This window comes from Rhinoderma darwinii, chromosome 2 (assembly GCF_050947455.1).
Source record: "Rhinoderma darwinii isolate aRhiDar2 chromosome 2, aRhiDar2.hap1, whole genome shotgun sequence".
NCBI lineage: Eukaryota > Metazoa > Chordata > Amphibia > Anura > Rhinodermatidae > Rhinoderma > Rhinoderma darwinii.
Genome location: NC_134688.1, coordinates 429,836,882 through 429,851,311, shown reverse-complemented (window position 1 = coordinate 429,851,311; position 14,430 = coordinate 429,836,882). Strand labels below are relative to the sequence as shown.

Below are 14,430 nucleotides of genomic sequence, written 5' to 3'. Positions count from 1 at the left end.
TGGCAACTATGGATGTGGAGTCTCTGTATTTTAAAATCCCCCATGAGGATGGCATAGCCACATGCCAACACTTTTTTCATAAGTACAATCTAGCGACAGAGCCAGCCCTACAACTCATCAGGTTCGTACTCCATCACAATTATTTTTTATTTGACAAAGGCATATATCTGCAGCGTATGGGAAGCGCTATGACCACAGTATGCTAACCTGTTCATGGCCAAACTAGAGGAGGAGTTTTTTTTATCAACCTGTGCAACTGAACCTCGAGCATATTTCCGGTACATTGATGACCTGTTGATAATCTGGACAGGCTCTGAACATGAACTGCTATCTTTCCATAAAAACAAGTTCCATCCTACCATCAAACTCACTCTCAACTACTCAAAATCTCAAATACATGGCACAAATCTCACAGATCGCAGCATGGAACTGTGACCCCAGCACCGTAAGATGGGTTTTGTTTGAATCCCTTACTACATCTCCATCCTCACTAAAGGCACTGATGTGGTCTCCGGTTTTAAGATCTCACATTGCTGGCATCAAAAATAGCATTATCAAACACTCCCTCACACTTTGGTTTATATGTCGGGAAAAGTTTAAACTTATGTCTAAACCATCCGCATTACAACCATTATTGCTTAATCCTGACTTTCCGCCGGGATTACACCCGGAGGCCTTCCAGTGGTGGACCTCATTAAGCTTCACTTCATTACTTAATTTGTGCAAAGATGGTAAATCCCTTTCTTTTGAGGCCCTACGTCAGGATTCTCAAATCCCGCTCAGGGAATATTTTAGATATCTACAAATACACCATCTTCTCTTGGGATCTGTCTTTTTACCAAGCGACACTAGTATAACCTTCTATGAGGCTAATTGTCGAGACTCCCCAAGGGGGAAAGGGCTGATTTCAGTTTTGTACTCCCAATTCAGAAGTGAAACGTATAATGGTCCTACGTCATATATGATGGCTTGGGAACGTGAGCTGGGAAATATACCAGATTCGACCTCGTGGCAACAAATATATAATAACACAGCTAAAGTATCTCAATCGAATAATATTAAAGAAACATCGTATAAAATTCTAATGAGGTGGTATCTTACTCCGGACAAATTAGCAAAATTGTTTCCAGGTAGTTCAGATGCTTGTTTCAGAAACTGTGGGGAGAGGGGCACTATGGCTCATATCTGGTGGTTCTGTCCAGTAGTACAGGCTCATTGGAAACGAATTGAGCGCCTTATCAATTCTAAATTACAGGTATAATCAAATTAACACCTTGGTCAGCGATACTGAATGCAGAAATTCCTGATGTACCCAAAATAAATAGAAAATTAATCTCGCATATTTTATCAGCAGCCAAATGGACGGTAGCCATTAGCTGGAAATCACTATCTATCCCATTCCCAAGGACGCTGAACAAAATTAAGGAAATACACCAATTTGAGAAATTAATTAGTATTCTGGAAAACAGATTACCACAATGTGAAGCCCAGTGGATCAGTTGGACCTCATAGAAATCGCTTAAAGCCCTCTGTTAGTTTGGAGGACACATCAGTTTAGGACAGAAATAGACTCTTTACTATGGATAGCTGCACCATGTTTGGTAGATTTTGGTTTACTTGTTGTTAGTATTTTATTGTTACACTGTACTCATAAATATCATTTGCAGTATTGATATAACAATGTTTTAGATAAGATGAGATACTCTCGCAACATCTGTATAGAAATGAACCTTTATCACTATGTTTTCTTTTGAGAATGTTATCAAAGCTCTACGTAGAGATATATGCTCCCGATATGTGGGAATGTCTACTGATTTGTTATGTCTTGTTTACCAAATAAAGAGTTTGGAAAAAAAAAATCTCAAATACATTTCCTGGACATGAGTATTGTCTCATATACATGAGACAATACCATACAAACAACTATCTACCATGATCCTACAGGCCGTCCAGCATATCTGAGATGGAACAGCTTTCATCCGAGACACATAAAAAAATCCATAATCTACAGCCAGGCTCTGCGGTACATACAGATCTGTTCAGACAGTGAAAACAGAAAACAACACCTGCTATCACTGAGGAATACATTCTTACAACTGGGATACCATCCAAGAATTATAGATGATCAGATCTACAGAGCAACAAGAATTCCAAGGAGTAATCTTCTGGAGTACAAAAAGAAGGAAGACAACAGCAGGGTGCCACTAGTGGTCATATACAACCCTCAAATGAACATTTAGAGGGAAATTGCTGCTGATCTCCAACCTATATTTAACAAAGACAATAAACTGAAGGAAATATTCCCGGATTTACCTCTCCTTGCATACAAACAGCCGCCAAACCTAAGGAATCTCCTGGTCAGAAGTGTCCTCTCATCACCATCAGAGACTGGCACTTTTCCTTGCAACAGTAGAAAATGTAAGACCTGTACCAACATCTTGTCATCAAACACCATCCACATACCAAACACGAAACAGGACACAAGTCACATCCCCATCAGACTGACTCCAGATCCCTTAACTCCTAAGTCATTACCCCTATACATCTTAAATGTTGTGCTTTTTTCTAAGTCATTCATTTGTAAACTGCCTGAAGAAGGAGCCTTTGGGCTCTGAAAGCCGCATATATAATTTTTATGGTTAGCCAATAAAAGTATCAAACCTGCAATACTTTTGTCTTTTTTGACACAAAAGTATTTAACACTGCATATTGTTTCTAGAATGGGGTGACTTTTAAGGGGTTTCCCCTTTTCTGGTACCTCAGAAGCACTGAAAATGCGACATAGTGCCCAGAAACCAATCCAGCAAAATCTACATGGAGCCCTGCTGTTTGTCCAACCAGCAGTGTATGACCACATGTGGGGTATTGCCGTAATCGGGAGAAATTGCTTTACAAATGTTGGGGTGCTTTTTCTCCTTTATTCCTTGTCAAAATTAAAAATTCGTACCTTTTATTGGAAAAATTTGATTTTCAATTGCACAACCTAATTCCACAAATTGCAGCAAAAAACCTGTGGGATCTAAATGCCCACTATACCCCTCGATAAGTTCCTTGAGGGGTGTAGTTCTCCAAATAGGGTCACATTTGGGGGGTTTCCACTGTTTTGGCACCACAAGACCTCTTCAAACCGGACATGGTGCCTAATAAAAAGGAAGCATCAAAATCCACTAGGTGCTCCTTTGCTTCGGAGGCTTGTGCTTCAGTCCATTACCACACTAGAACCACATGTGGCATGTTTCTAAAGACGGCAGAATCTGGACAATAAATATTAGGTTGCATTTCTCTGGTAAAACCTTCTGTTTTACAGAAAAAAAATTGAATAAAAAGGATTTTCAGACAAAAAAAATGAAATTTGTAAATTTTACCTCTACTTTGCTTTAAATTCCTGTGAAACACCTAAAGGGTTAATAAGCTTTCTAAATGCTGTTTTAAATACTTTGGGGGGTCTAGTTTCTAAAATGATTTATGGGAGTTTCTAATATATAAGCCCCTCAAAGCCACTTCAGAACTGAACTGGAACCTAAAAAAAAAAGGCTTTTGGAATTTTATTCAAAATGTGAGAAATTGCTGCTTATGTTCTAAGCCGTGTAACGTCCTAGGAAAAAAAAAGAATGTTCAAAATATGATAACAACATATAGTAGACACATGGGAAATGTGAACTATTAACTATTTTGGGTGGTATAACCCTCTGTCTTACAAGCAGATGCATTTAAAGTCAGAAAAATATATTTTTTTTTTCAAATTTTCTCAAAATGTTGCTATTTTTCACAAATAAACACAGAATATATAGACCACATTTTACCACTAAAATAAAGCCCAATGTGTCACGAGAAAACAATCTCAGAATCGCATGGATAGGTTTAAGCATTCTGAAGTTATTACCACATAAGTTGAAATATGTCAGATTTGAAAAATAGCAATTTTAAAAGGTATATATTTTTGAAAAATATATATATATATATTAAAAATGGATATAAGAGGAAAGCGCTACTCAAAAAGAAAGGATAAGCAGGGTGATAATAATGAGTAGATTAATTTTGCAAAAAAGGGCAACGCATTTCAACACAGAACCTGCATCTTCATCAGGCCAAAAAAAAAGACCTTTGATGAAGACGCAGATTCTGTGTTGAAACGTTCTGTGTTTTTCAAAAGCATATACCTTTTAAAATTGCTATTTCTCGGGGCACTACATATTTGATGCCGGCATCTGGATATTGAAAGCTGCAACCATTTTTACTAATGCCTACTTCATTAAGTTGTACTTACCAGTACAAACTACCTTAGGTGAGTGCAATTACTTACCATTACTATAATTACCCTACCTATCAGGTTTATCTTGCACTATGTGGCGCTGTGTAAATTTTTTTCTTTCCAGATTTTAAAAATTGGCTCTGAGCCTTAAGGCCAAAACCAGGCTGCGTCTTTAAGGGGTTAAAGTCAGGTGTCACCTTCAAACCGCAGAATTCCGAGTTCCAACCACTGTTATCTCTATGCAGTGGCATTAAGAAAGATTTCTGCCAATTAATCAACAGACCCGAGTATTTCCCAAAGGTATTAATAATTGATATAGCCCTAGGAAGGGTAGCAGTGGTATTAGCCAGGAAAAGTGCCATGTCGTTCGCATATAGACCTATGCGATCCTCACGAGGACCTATTCGAATGCCTAGATATGCAGCGTCTTGACTAATTTGAAGAGCCAATGGTTCCATTGCAATCGCAAAAAGGAGTGGCGAAAGGGGACACCCCTGCCTTGTGCCTGTATGGAGGCCGAAGGAAGGGGACAGTAGCCCATTCATCAGCACCTGCGCCCTGGGAAACTGATATAACATAGATACCGATTTAATGAAAAAATCCCCAAATCCAAATTTAACTGAATCAAGTGCCTCGGCCGCATCTAAGGAGGCCAAGGCCCAGTCTTGCTGCTTCCCCATCAGATCTGCGATGCAACCTGTACTTATCTTATATTGTCAGAGGTGGACTTACCGGGCATTAACCCACATTGGTCTAGGTGTATAATATCATGTATCACTTTACATAAACGATTAGCTAACAACTTAGTATTTTCTAGTCTACCGTTAAGAGCGATATTGGTCTGTAGGACCCACAATCCTCTGGGATTTTCCCGAGCTTTAACAAAACCACTATTGTCGCATCGCACATCGAAACCGGGAGAGCATTTTCCTGAAAAATATATTCAGATAGCATCAGTAGTTGAGTTCCATTTATATTTATGAATTGTGACAACCTGTTTTATTGATGAAAATATCAGTGTAGAGTAACCTATAAATAAATATCTTGCATATGGTCCAGGTAATGTACCATTGTGAGAACCAGAGGCTTTAAAAGTTTATGGTCCCCATATTTTTTATCAAAATATATCATATTTACAGCGGGTGAAATTACAAATACTACATCCTCCTTTTGTGGAGAGTAATACTGCATCCTTTCATCCATTCACACAGTACAAAGCAATAGCACTAACAAAGCAATGAAATCAGAGCTTCCTGATAGAGAAGACAGGGAAAAAAATGGCTGCTGCACTAAGGCAAAGGACGAATATTTCAAAAAGTAAGGGGATTTCACTATAAGGCCAAGATCAGACACACATACTAAGGATGCCATCCGGCCGATATTCTACCGGTCTGACCGGTATTTTTAAGGTCAGTGCCAGTATATTTTTTTACGACCTCATAGGAGTCCGGTATTTTTCAGTTGCCATCCCGGATCCAGAAGGACAGTCCCGGATTCCAGATGGTGGAATTCCAGATGGTGTCCCGGGCTGGTGGTGGCATGTCCCAGTTTAAACAGTATATACGTCTTCAGGTGGAGCAGTGAGCTGTCTGCTCCCTACTTCTGAATTCACTATGTAACGTCGGCCGTTAGGGGCTCGGCACAGACAGTGCAGTGATGTCATTACACCTGTTTGTGTGAAGCCACAAATAGCACAGACCGGAGGAGCAGAGGGATCTTCTCTAATTGTTGTGGGAACGGGGCTAGGTGAGTATTTAAAAAAAATAAAAAATGTTATTAGGGGTATTATACTGTATGGGTGCAGCACTGGGGCATTATACTTTTTGGGGGCATCTGTGTGGGTATTATACTGTATGGAGGCATCTATGTGAGCATTATACTGTGTGAGAGGCATCTCTGTGAGAATCATACTGTATGGAAGCATCTCTGTGAGCATTATACTGTGTGAGACGCATCTCTTTGAGCATTATACTGTCTGAGAGGCATCTCTGTGAGCATTATACTGTATGGAGGCATCTCTGTGAGCATTATACTGTGTGAGAGGCATCTCTGTGAGCATTATACTGTATGGAGGCATCTCTGTGAGCATTATACTGTGTGAGATGCATCTCTTTGAGCATTATACTGTCTGAGAGGCATCTCTGTGAGCATTATACTGTATGGAGGCATCTCTGTGAGCATTATACTGTGTGAGAGGCATCTCTTTGAGCATTATAATGTCTGAGAGGCATCTCTGTGAGCATTATACTGTCTGAGAGGCATCTCTGTGAGCATTATACTGTCTGAGAGGCATCTCTGTGAGCATTATATTGTATGGAGGCATCTCTGTGAGCATTATACTGTGTGAGAGGCACTATGAGCTATCATACTGTGTGTGGGGCACTATGACGGCATTATACTGTGTGGGGGGCAGCTATGGGGGCATTATACAGTGTGGGGGGCACTATGGGGCATTATACTCTGTGGGAGGCACTATGGGGTCATTATGCTGTGTAGGGGGTTCTATGGGGGCATTATACTGTGTGGGCTGAACTGGGTGTGTATGAGCGGGGATTGGGTAGGATTGAGGCGTGGCATAACAGCAAACAAGTTGTCCCTCTTTGCAATACTGGAAAGTTGAGAGGTATGCCCTTTAAGACAGAGGAATTCTAAACGAAGGCATCTGTAAAATGCTCATAAATGGTTAAACTGAATCATACTAATAGCTACCACTATACAATTCCCAAAACCAAAGTTTGGGGGGCTGTATACTTTGGCTTCCAGCTGAAAAGGAGCATAGTGAAGAGATCCTGTCTTCACTGCTGAGAAAACTTCTGCCAATGATGATTTATGGCAAGTAGCCGACTAACAGACAACAATACTCCTCACTAATGTACTTTTCAGCTGGTTGTCAGACACGGATTCGGCCCCCCAATTACTGGTTCTTTGAGTTTTTTTGGTAGTCTTTTGGCAACCAATACTATAAACCATTTTTGGGACCTACAAAATGTCCTTGTTACAAAAATCCTTTCATTGATAGCAAGGAGCAGCACTTTGGCAAAGTTCAGGACCCATAAATCAGTCACCTTCAGATGTGAGGCTCCTTTAGGCCTGTAGAGGAGGGGGATCAATCACATCTCCTTCCCCTAACACCGCCCCCCCCCCCCCCACACACACACACACACACAACTTTCTTCTACTTTCCTCCCCTTTTTCTTTTCATTTTGTTTTTTTCTTTTTTACTTCGACATACTTTATTCATTTATATTTCCCTAATGATGTTTTTTTTGCCCTTCATGTTTAGAGTGCTCTTCACACTATATAGTTACACTAGCTACTGTTCTCAATGTTTTGTTGATCAGGCTTGTACTTTAGTTTACTAATCTATGCAGATTTCTGCATTGTTCTCTTTAGCTTTTTTTTTGTGCTCAAATATCTAATGAAAACTTAGGGCCCCTTTTCATAGGTCAATTATCGGGCAAATGTGCGTTCACAGAACACTTGTTCCCGTTAATTCCCCTGTGTAAACAGGGCAACAATCAGCCGATGAACGAGCAAACGCTCATTCATCGGCTGTTTGTCTAGTTTTAAATTCCTAAAATATTATCATTGTCGACAGCGCATCTCCCTGTGTAAACAGGGAGACGCACTGCCGACATGATAGAAATGTATGGGGACGATCGATCGGTGTAACGACCGCTCGTCCCCATACTATCTAGCACCTTGTGAAAGGAGCAAACGAGCGCCGATCAATAAGTTGTCTCGTTGATCGGCGCTCATTGTACCAGCCAAAATGGGCTAGTGTAAAAGGACCTTTATTCAAATTGTAAAAAAAAAACTAAAAAACTTTAACCATTTAACTGCCAGGGGCTTATAAACATTTTGCACTTCTGGTAGCTTGGACAGTTTTGACTACTGTCCAAAAGAAAACTTAAAAAAAATCATATTATAAACACATAACCCTACAGTAAATCCTCTCAGAGTAGACACGGCACATAGTTAAAATGCCGCCAGGCACTTTACAGTCTTGCAATTTGGCATCAAACAGAGATTTTCTATAAAAATGGATGAAAATTTAAGTTTTATACTAAAAGTCTGTCCCAAGAAGAGCCTTAAATGCACAAGACCTCCTAAAAGTAAATGCTAAGATGTGATGAGTTCATACGTCCTGCTTATCCCTATATCTACATGCACATTTTCTTACAAAATCACCAAAGAGGCTGAAAAATTGAGTTTTATGCGCCCTTTTAGAAGAAGTAACACTTTATAAAAACAGGGATTAAATATTCATGCAGATTGGTTACATGGTAATTTGATTTGCAAAAAATTGCATGACAGAGGCTTTAACCATCTTGCTTTTTGGCTGTGTGGTGGAAGTGAGCTCTGTAAATAGCCGCTTTTAAGAAAACCATGTTGTGTGCTTAATTTACATATTGCAAAAAAAAAAATTGTTTACATTTATCCAATTTGTCCACACAATTAACATATTAAACTTGACTAACCTGAAACTACGGTACATATATATACTTTACAAGATATCATTGCATAAAATTATTTTTGGTTTCGCAATTCTATTTTTAATTATTTTGTGATTATGTTATTAAAATATGTAGATAAATAGTCATCTACAGCCAGAGACAGGGTGTAAATATAACATTCTGTGTTTTTATTAGGTCATGTTCCATGCTTCCTGAACTTTACCTTCCCATATACATGACAGCGGAGGACTCCATGCATTCATGAATCACTCATAACATGCCTGTAAATAGAAAAGAATGTATCCTAGCTTGTCCTCTGTAGGGTTCCAGGACAAGCACAGCACGGGCAGATTGTCACACCTACACTTACGCTGCGCATGTGCCTACAAAACGTACAGGAGTTTGGTTGTGGCACAAGTGAAGACTTAAATGGCTTTTAAGTTTTATAACATATTATTCCTGGAGGAGAGTAGGTCACACGAGAGCAGTCCCCGTTCATTGAAGTCTGTAGGAGATAGATAAACAGTCGAGTGATGAAGTGATCCTCTGATGTGTCATATATTCATATGAATAGAACCCCATCAGTGACGTCTGTGATCTCGGACAATCACTAATTTCCATAACGAAAGTCTATAAAGAATATAGAGGACCTATCACCACGTTCACTCTATCGATTTTATTTTTAAACAAAAATGTTATCCCCAGAAAAATAAATTACTTTCTAAATACATCTTACTAAAAAATGTGTTCTAAAAATACTTTACATGTGGCACGGACATTATTCAAATAAAGTCCGAAATTCTAGGCAAGGGGCGGACATACCATTAGTACAACCTGTACATCTGCACAGGAGCCCAGAAGGTAAGGGGCCCACCGTCACCTTATAGTAGCTTTCCTCTGTCTATTAGATTGCATGTAAATGCCTTAGGTAATACATTACATGGCTAACAATTACTGATGGATTAGATCGACATAAGGTGGTTATCTATGAGAAGATATTGGAGAGAAAGGCTCCCATATACTGTTTTTACATGGGGGCCCCGAGCTGTCTGTGTCCGCTAATGGAGTAAACAGTGTCAGAGCCGCGAGACCTCGCTAGTTCTCACGAGATCTCATGGCTCTGACTACAAGACGGCTGTCTAGAGCATTTATATAACTGTTATCGGTGTATCGTAAGAACTCGTGGGTCTGACTAAAGAGCGTTGTCTAGAGCATTTATATAGAACTCCACTTTCCCAGAACTGTTTCTATGAATAATTAACACCGCCACAATCACAGAAGAAGCGCTTATTAAACATGTTGTTTTTGCTGTGGTTTTATTTTCACAATCTCATAGTTCTCAACCTCACCACTTTCATCTGGTCTCATCATGTGTGTTTTCAGATGTTCTTCATGTAATCTATTTTCTTATAATTTAATATATCAGCAAGATACAGAGAAAAGTGTGGTTTCATAGTTACATACTGTAGCATGTCCCTAAAGTTCAACCAAGAGATGGGTGAAGGACAGGGGTGGCGGTAAATTTTATAACTTTGCTTCTCCAGATTGATTAAGAGGTAAGCAAAAATAATGCCATACTTCAAGTGCCAATCTGTCGTAAAAGAGAAACATTTCCTTACTGATACCAAGTGGCGATCAACACTTAAAAATTCTATACATATACTATAAAAAATAGTGTAGTACCGTGTTAGCTAGAAATAATATGCAATGTTAAATACTTCTATAAAGGATCTGCCAGACACAGCTTATGTGTCGACGCCCGTGGTTAATCAGTCTGCATCTGCTCCTAGGTCTGATAGAGTGACTCAATGTGCTACCACTCAGGCTGGTAGGCTGAGGAGTGGGAGAACCTATCACAGCCTGGCCAGACGGAGCTAGCTCCCGGCCTCGGTCTATTTATACCTTCATTTCCTGCTCTTCCTTTGCCTGTGATTCTGTCTGGTTTCCTGGCTCTGCTGTTCCTGCTAGTACTATTGACCTCTGCTTCATATTGACCCTGGCTTTACTGACTACTCTCCTGCTCTGCGTTTGGTATCTCGTACACTCCTGGTTTGACTCGGCTCATTCACTACTCTTGTTGCTCACGGTGTTGCCGTGGGCAACTGCCCCATTTCCCTTAGCTAATGTGTACACTTGTCTGTTTGTCTGTCGTGCACTTATTGAGCGTAGTTACCGTCGCCCAGTTGTACGCCGTCGCCTAGGACGGGCCGTGCAAGTAGGCAGGGACTGAGTGGCGGGTAGATTAGGGCTCACCTGTCTGTCTCCCTACCCCGACATTATAACTTCTGTGTCAAAAAAGACAAAAGTATAGTAGGTATGATACGGTTAGCCAATAAAGGTATCATACCTACTATACTTTTGTCTTTTTTGACACAGAAGTATTTAAAATTGCATACATATACAATATATTAGCGATTATTTTATTTTGTTCTAAGAAAATATCTAGGCCATTCTTGAAACCATCAACTGTTTCTGCTAAAACCAGTTGCTGAGATGACAATTCCACTGATTCACTGCTCTTACGGTAAAGAAGGCTTGTCGTGTCTGGAGAAGGATTCCCCTTATCTTTTGAGGGTATTTGACATGGAACAGCTTTTCACCATGTTTTTGGTAAAGAAGACTTGTCACCTCTCCTGACATGTCTTTTCAAGTAAATACTTGTATTCCCCATGAAATAACAATTCTGGAATCTACTTTCTTAGAACTCTGCGTTGTGCTGTTCCTTTGTTATTCCTCCAAGAAATTTATGAATAAATGGTGTTACCATTTCCCTTGTCACAGGGGCGTGTCCCTACACAGTCTCACTCTCTCAGCACTGATTGGACATTGCCATTATGTATAGGGACACACCCCCAACTGCTAACACCCAGTAGTCAGTTTATAAATACATTTCTAGGAGGAATAACAGAGGAACGGAAAACGTGGAGAAAACATGCTCCAGAATTGTTATTTCATTGGGAATACAATTATTTACTAAAACAGCCATGTCAGAAGATATGACAAGTCCTCTTTAGGGCCATTGATATACTGATATAGATTTATCATGTGCCTCCTCAGACCTCTCTTCTCAAGACTAAATACATTTAATTATTTTAATTTTTCCTCATAACTAACAGAGTTGTTAAAAGGGGTTGTCTGTTTTTTAGAATGGTCCCTCAACAAAAATTCTGATCACATTGTGTCCAGCAATCAGCTCTAATCTGTGACGGATCTCGTATGCAAGTATTCAATTTCCCTGCAGCACCACCACAGGGGAACATTGGCAAAACACTGTTCCAACTGAAAGCAATGTGCTGTTTGTGTAATGTTTGGACATACCAGGTCCTCCAGAGCAAGAAATGTTCTTTGTAGAGACTCTCGAGTTTCTAGTAGGCTGTTTTAAAATGGGCTATCTTCACCAGACAACCCCTTTATGTATTGTCAAACTTCACTGCTCCTCTGCTTTCACCTTAGTACCACTTGGGATATCGATTCGACCTGAGCAATATGAGGTAGACTTTTTGGCTGACTAACACCTCAATATAAATGGCTGTAGCTGGCATGCTGTGTATGCCAACAACTAGTCTGTCTCAAGTGACTCGGCTGTTTAACTCAGGCTGTCCTGGCACTGTGCTAACAACTGAGAAGGGATATACATCCTGGCAGCAGTCAAGCCCTGGCATTCCCATCACAGAATAATGTCTCTAAAATAAAGTCAAGACATAGCTGCCTCACAAATGAAATCACTTTGATCTTAACCCTATGATCTCTATAAGAATACTGAATTGTGAAATCCTTTGGGAGTCAGGCACATTAAGCTTGTGTACAGAGGAATTAGGGGACATAACTATTCCAATCAGTCTTTAGTCAGAATGAGATATTAACAATTCAGTATCAGGGTGAACATCTGAGCTACTTATTTATTGATTTAAGATTTTTTGCTAGACTATGACTATAATAATAAAATTACCTTTTACCATTTCTGTAGCAAGAAACATTGCAGATCGGACACTCCACAATATTCCCGCTGCAGCCATTTTTTGGATTAAAATTTATTTATTTTTTCCTCCCCACCTTCCAAAAGCCATAACTTTTTTATTTTTCCATCGATAAAGCCGTATGAGGACTTGATTTTTGTGGGACGAGGTGTAAGATTTCATGGCTCCATTTATTGTATGATATAATGCACTAGGGAACTGGAAAAAAATTCTTTGTCCGGTGGAATGGGAAAAAAAAAACAGTTTACCGAACAACAAAAAATACGTTATACTGTGGGTCGAAACGATTATGGCGATAACAAATATATATTGTTTTTTTTAATGTTTTACTACTATTACAAGGCAGAAACTAATTGTTGAAAATTAAATTTGTTTTGTGTTGCCATATTCTGAGTGCCATAACTTTTTTATTTTTTCGTCGATTGAGCGGTGTGAAGGCTTATTTTTTTGTAGAATGACTCTTCATGTTTAATGGTACTATTTTGGGGTACATGTGAGTTTATTAGTCCCCCTATAGGACTTGAACCAGCAATTGTTGGATCGCTCGCACGATATACTACAATACTAATGTCTTGCAGAATATTATTGTATGGCAGACCCGGGGGCCTTCATTAGGCTGCTAGGCTGCCATGGGTTGTCAGAGGAGGCGACCCCCTCTTTATTTCGGCTTAGATGCCGCAGTCACTATTGACCGCGGCATCTAAGGGGATAAACCTATCGTTGCTATTATGTGTTAGCTGTTTCATACAGCTGACACCTGCTTATTATGGAGTGGGCTAAGCCCATGAGCCTGCTCCATACTTCCCGTATGCTTACATCATAGTCGGCAATAGCTTAATAAGCATTTCCATGTTGCTGAAGACTCACCTGTCAGTCACCGCATATGTACCAATTAAAACTTCCTTTCATTCAAATGTCTGGCATGTAATGCTGCAGGTGAAGTGTAAAGCCAAACGCTGCTTTCCCAGGTGATAACAATTGATCACTGGATGTTAGAGTAGCCAGATTCTATTTTTAAAAAAGTTGTCTTCATGAGAAAACCCATTTAAGAATGTAGGCCGACATGTTAGGTATGGATAGTGGGGCGTGCACTCATAATCATTTTACATAGAACTTCATGCGGCCCATTCAGTACATGTAACTGAAATAGTGGTCACCCGAGCAGGCAAGCTGATTTACGACTCTACAGAATATACTAGGGGGGAGATTTTGAGAAGTACTGATTAAACTGTGGATGCAGTTTCTGAATTTAGATCTGAAATAACAAACGAATTTGCTATGAAAATCTGATATTGATAGAAATTACAAAGTGATAGTGAGAGTAATAGCAGTAGCAGTAGTATTTTATTTGCAATAGTCAAACATTGGTATGTTGCCTTCTGCTTCATGTTCTGTCAATATTAAGGAAATGGACCTTGTTCACTTCAGAACATATGACTGGGAGCCCTTAATTATATTGGTTATCTACATTGTAATTAGTCTGTAAAGCATTTGAGTGGATGTAATGAAACAATAAGTAAGATCACATCACGCTGGCTGATGTAGACTGGTGTAGACTGATGTAACACTGGTCTGTCCAGTCTACACTGGCTTAGCTGTCCCATCCTCGTATAAGTCCTGTTCCGTTATAGCCTCAGATATGGGTTGCAGCGATACACCAGTTTCCCCCGACTCCTTGACACTTTTTCCTTTGATGCTGAATTCTCTGATATGTGGTACAAAGGTCTTCCATGTTTTAGCTGAA

The 14,430-nt window shown here is 39.7% G+C and overlaps 1 protein-coding gene across 1 annotated transcript in view; it reads right to left on the bottom strand.

The window, feature by feature from the left end:
• Positions 1 to 14,057: 14,057 nt before the first annotated feature.
• TRPV1 (transient receptor potential cation channel subfamily V member 1) overlaps positions 14,058 to 14,430 on the bottom strand; it is a 41,682-nt gene continuing 41,309 nt past the window's right edge. Inside the window, exon 15 of the mRNA XM_075850876.1 lies at positions 14,058 to 14,425. Within this exon, the coding sequence (XP_075706991.1) occupies positions 14,268 to 14,425 (158 nt within the window). The 3' untranslated portion in view covers positions 14,058 to 14,267. The remainder of the gene's footprint in view (positions 14,426 to 14,430) is intronic.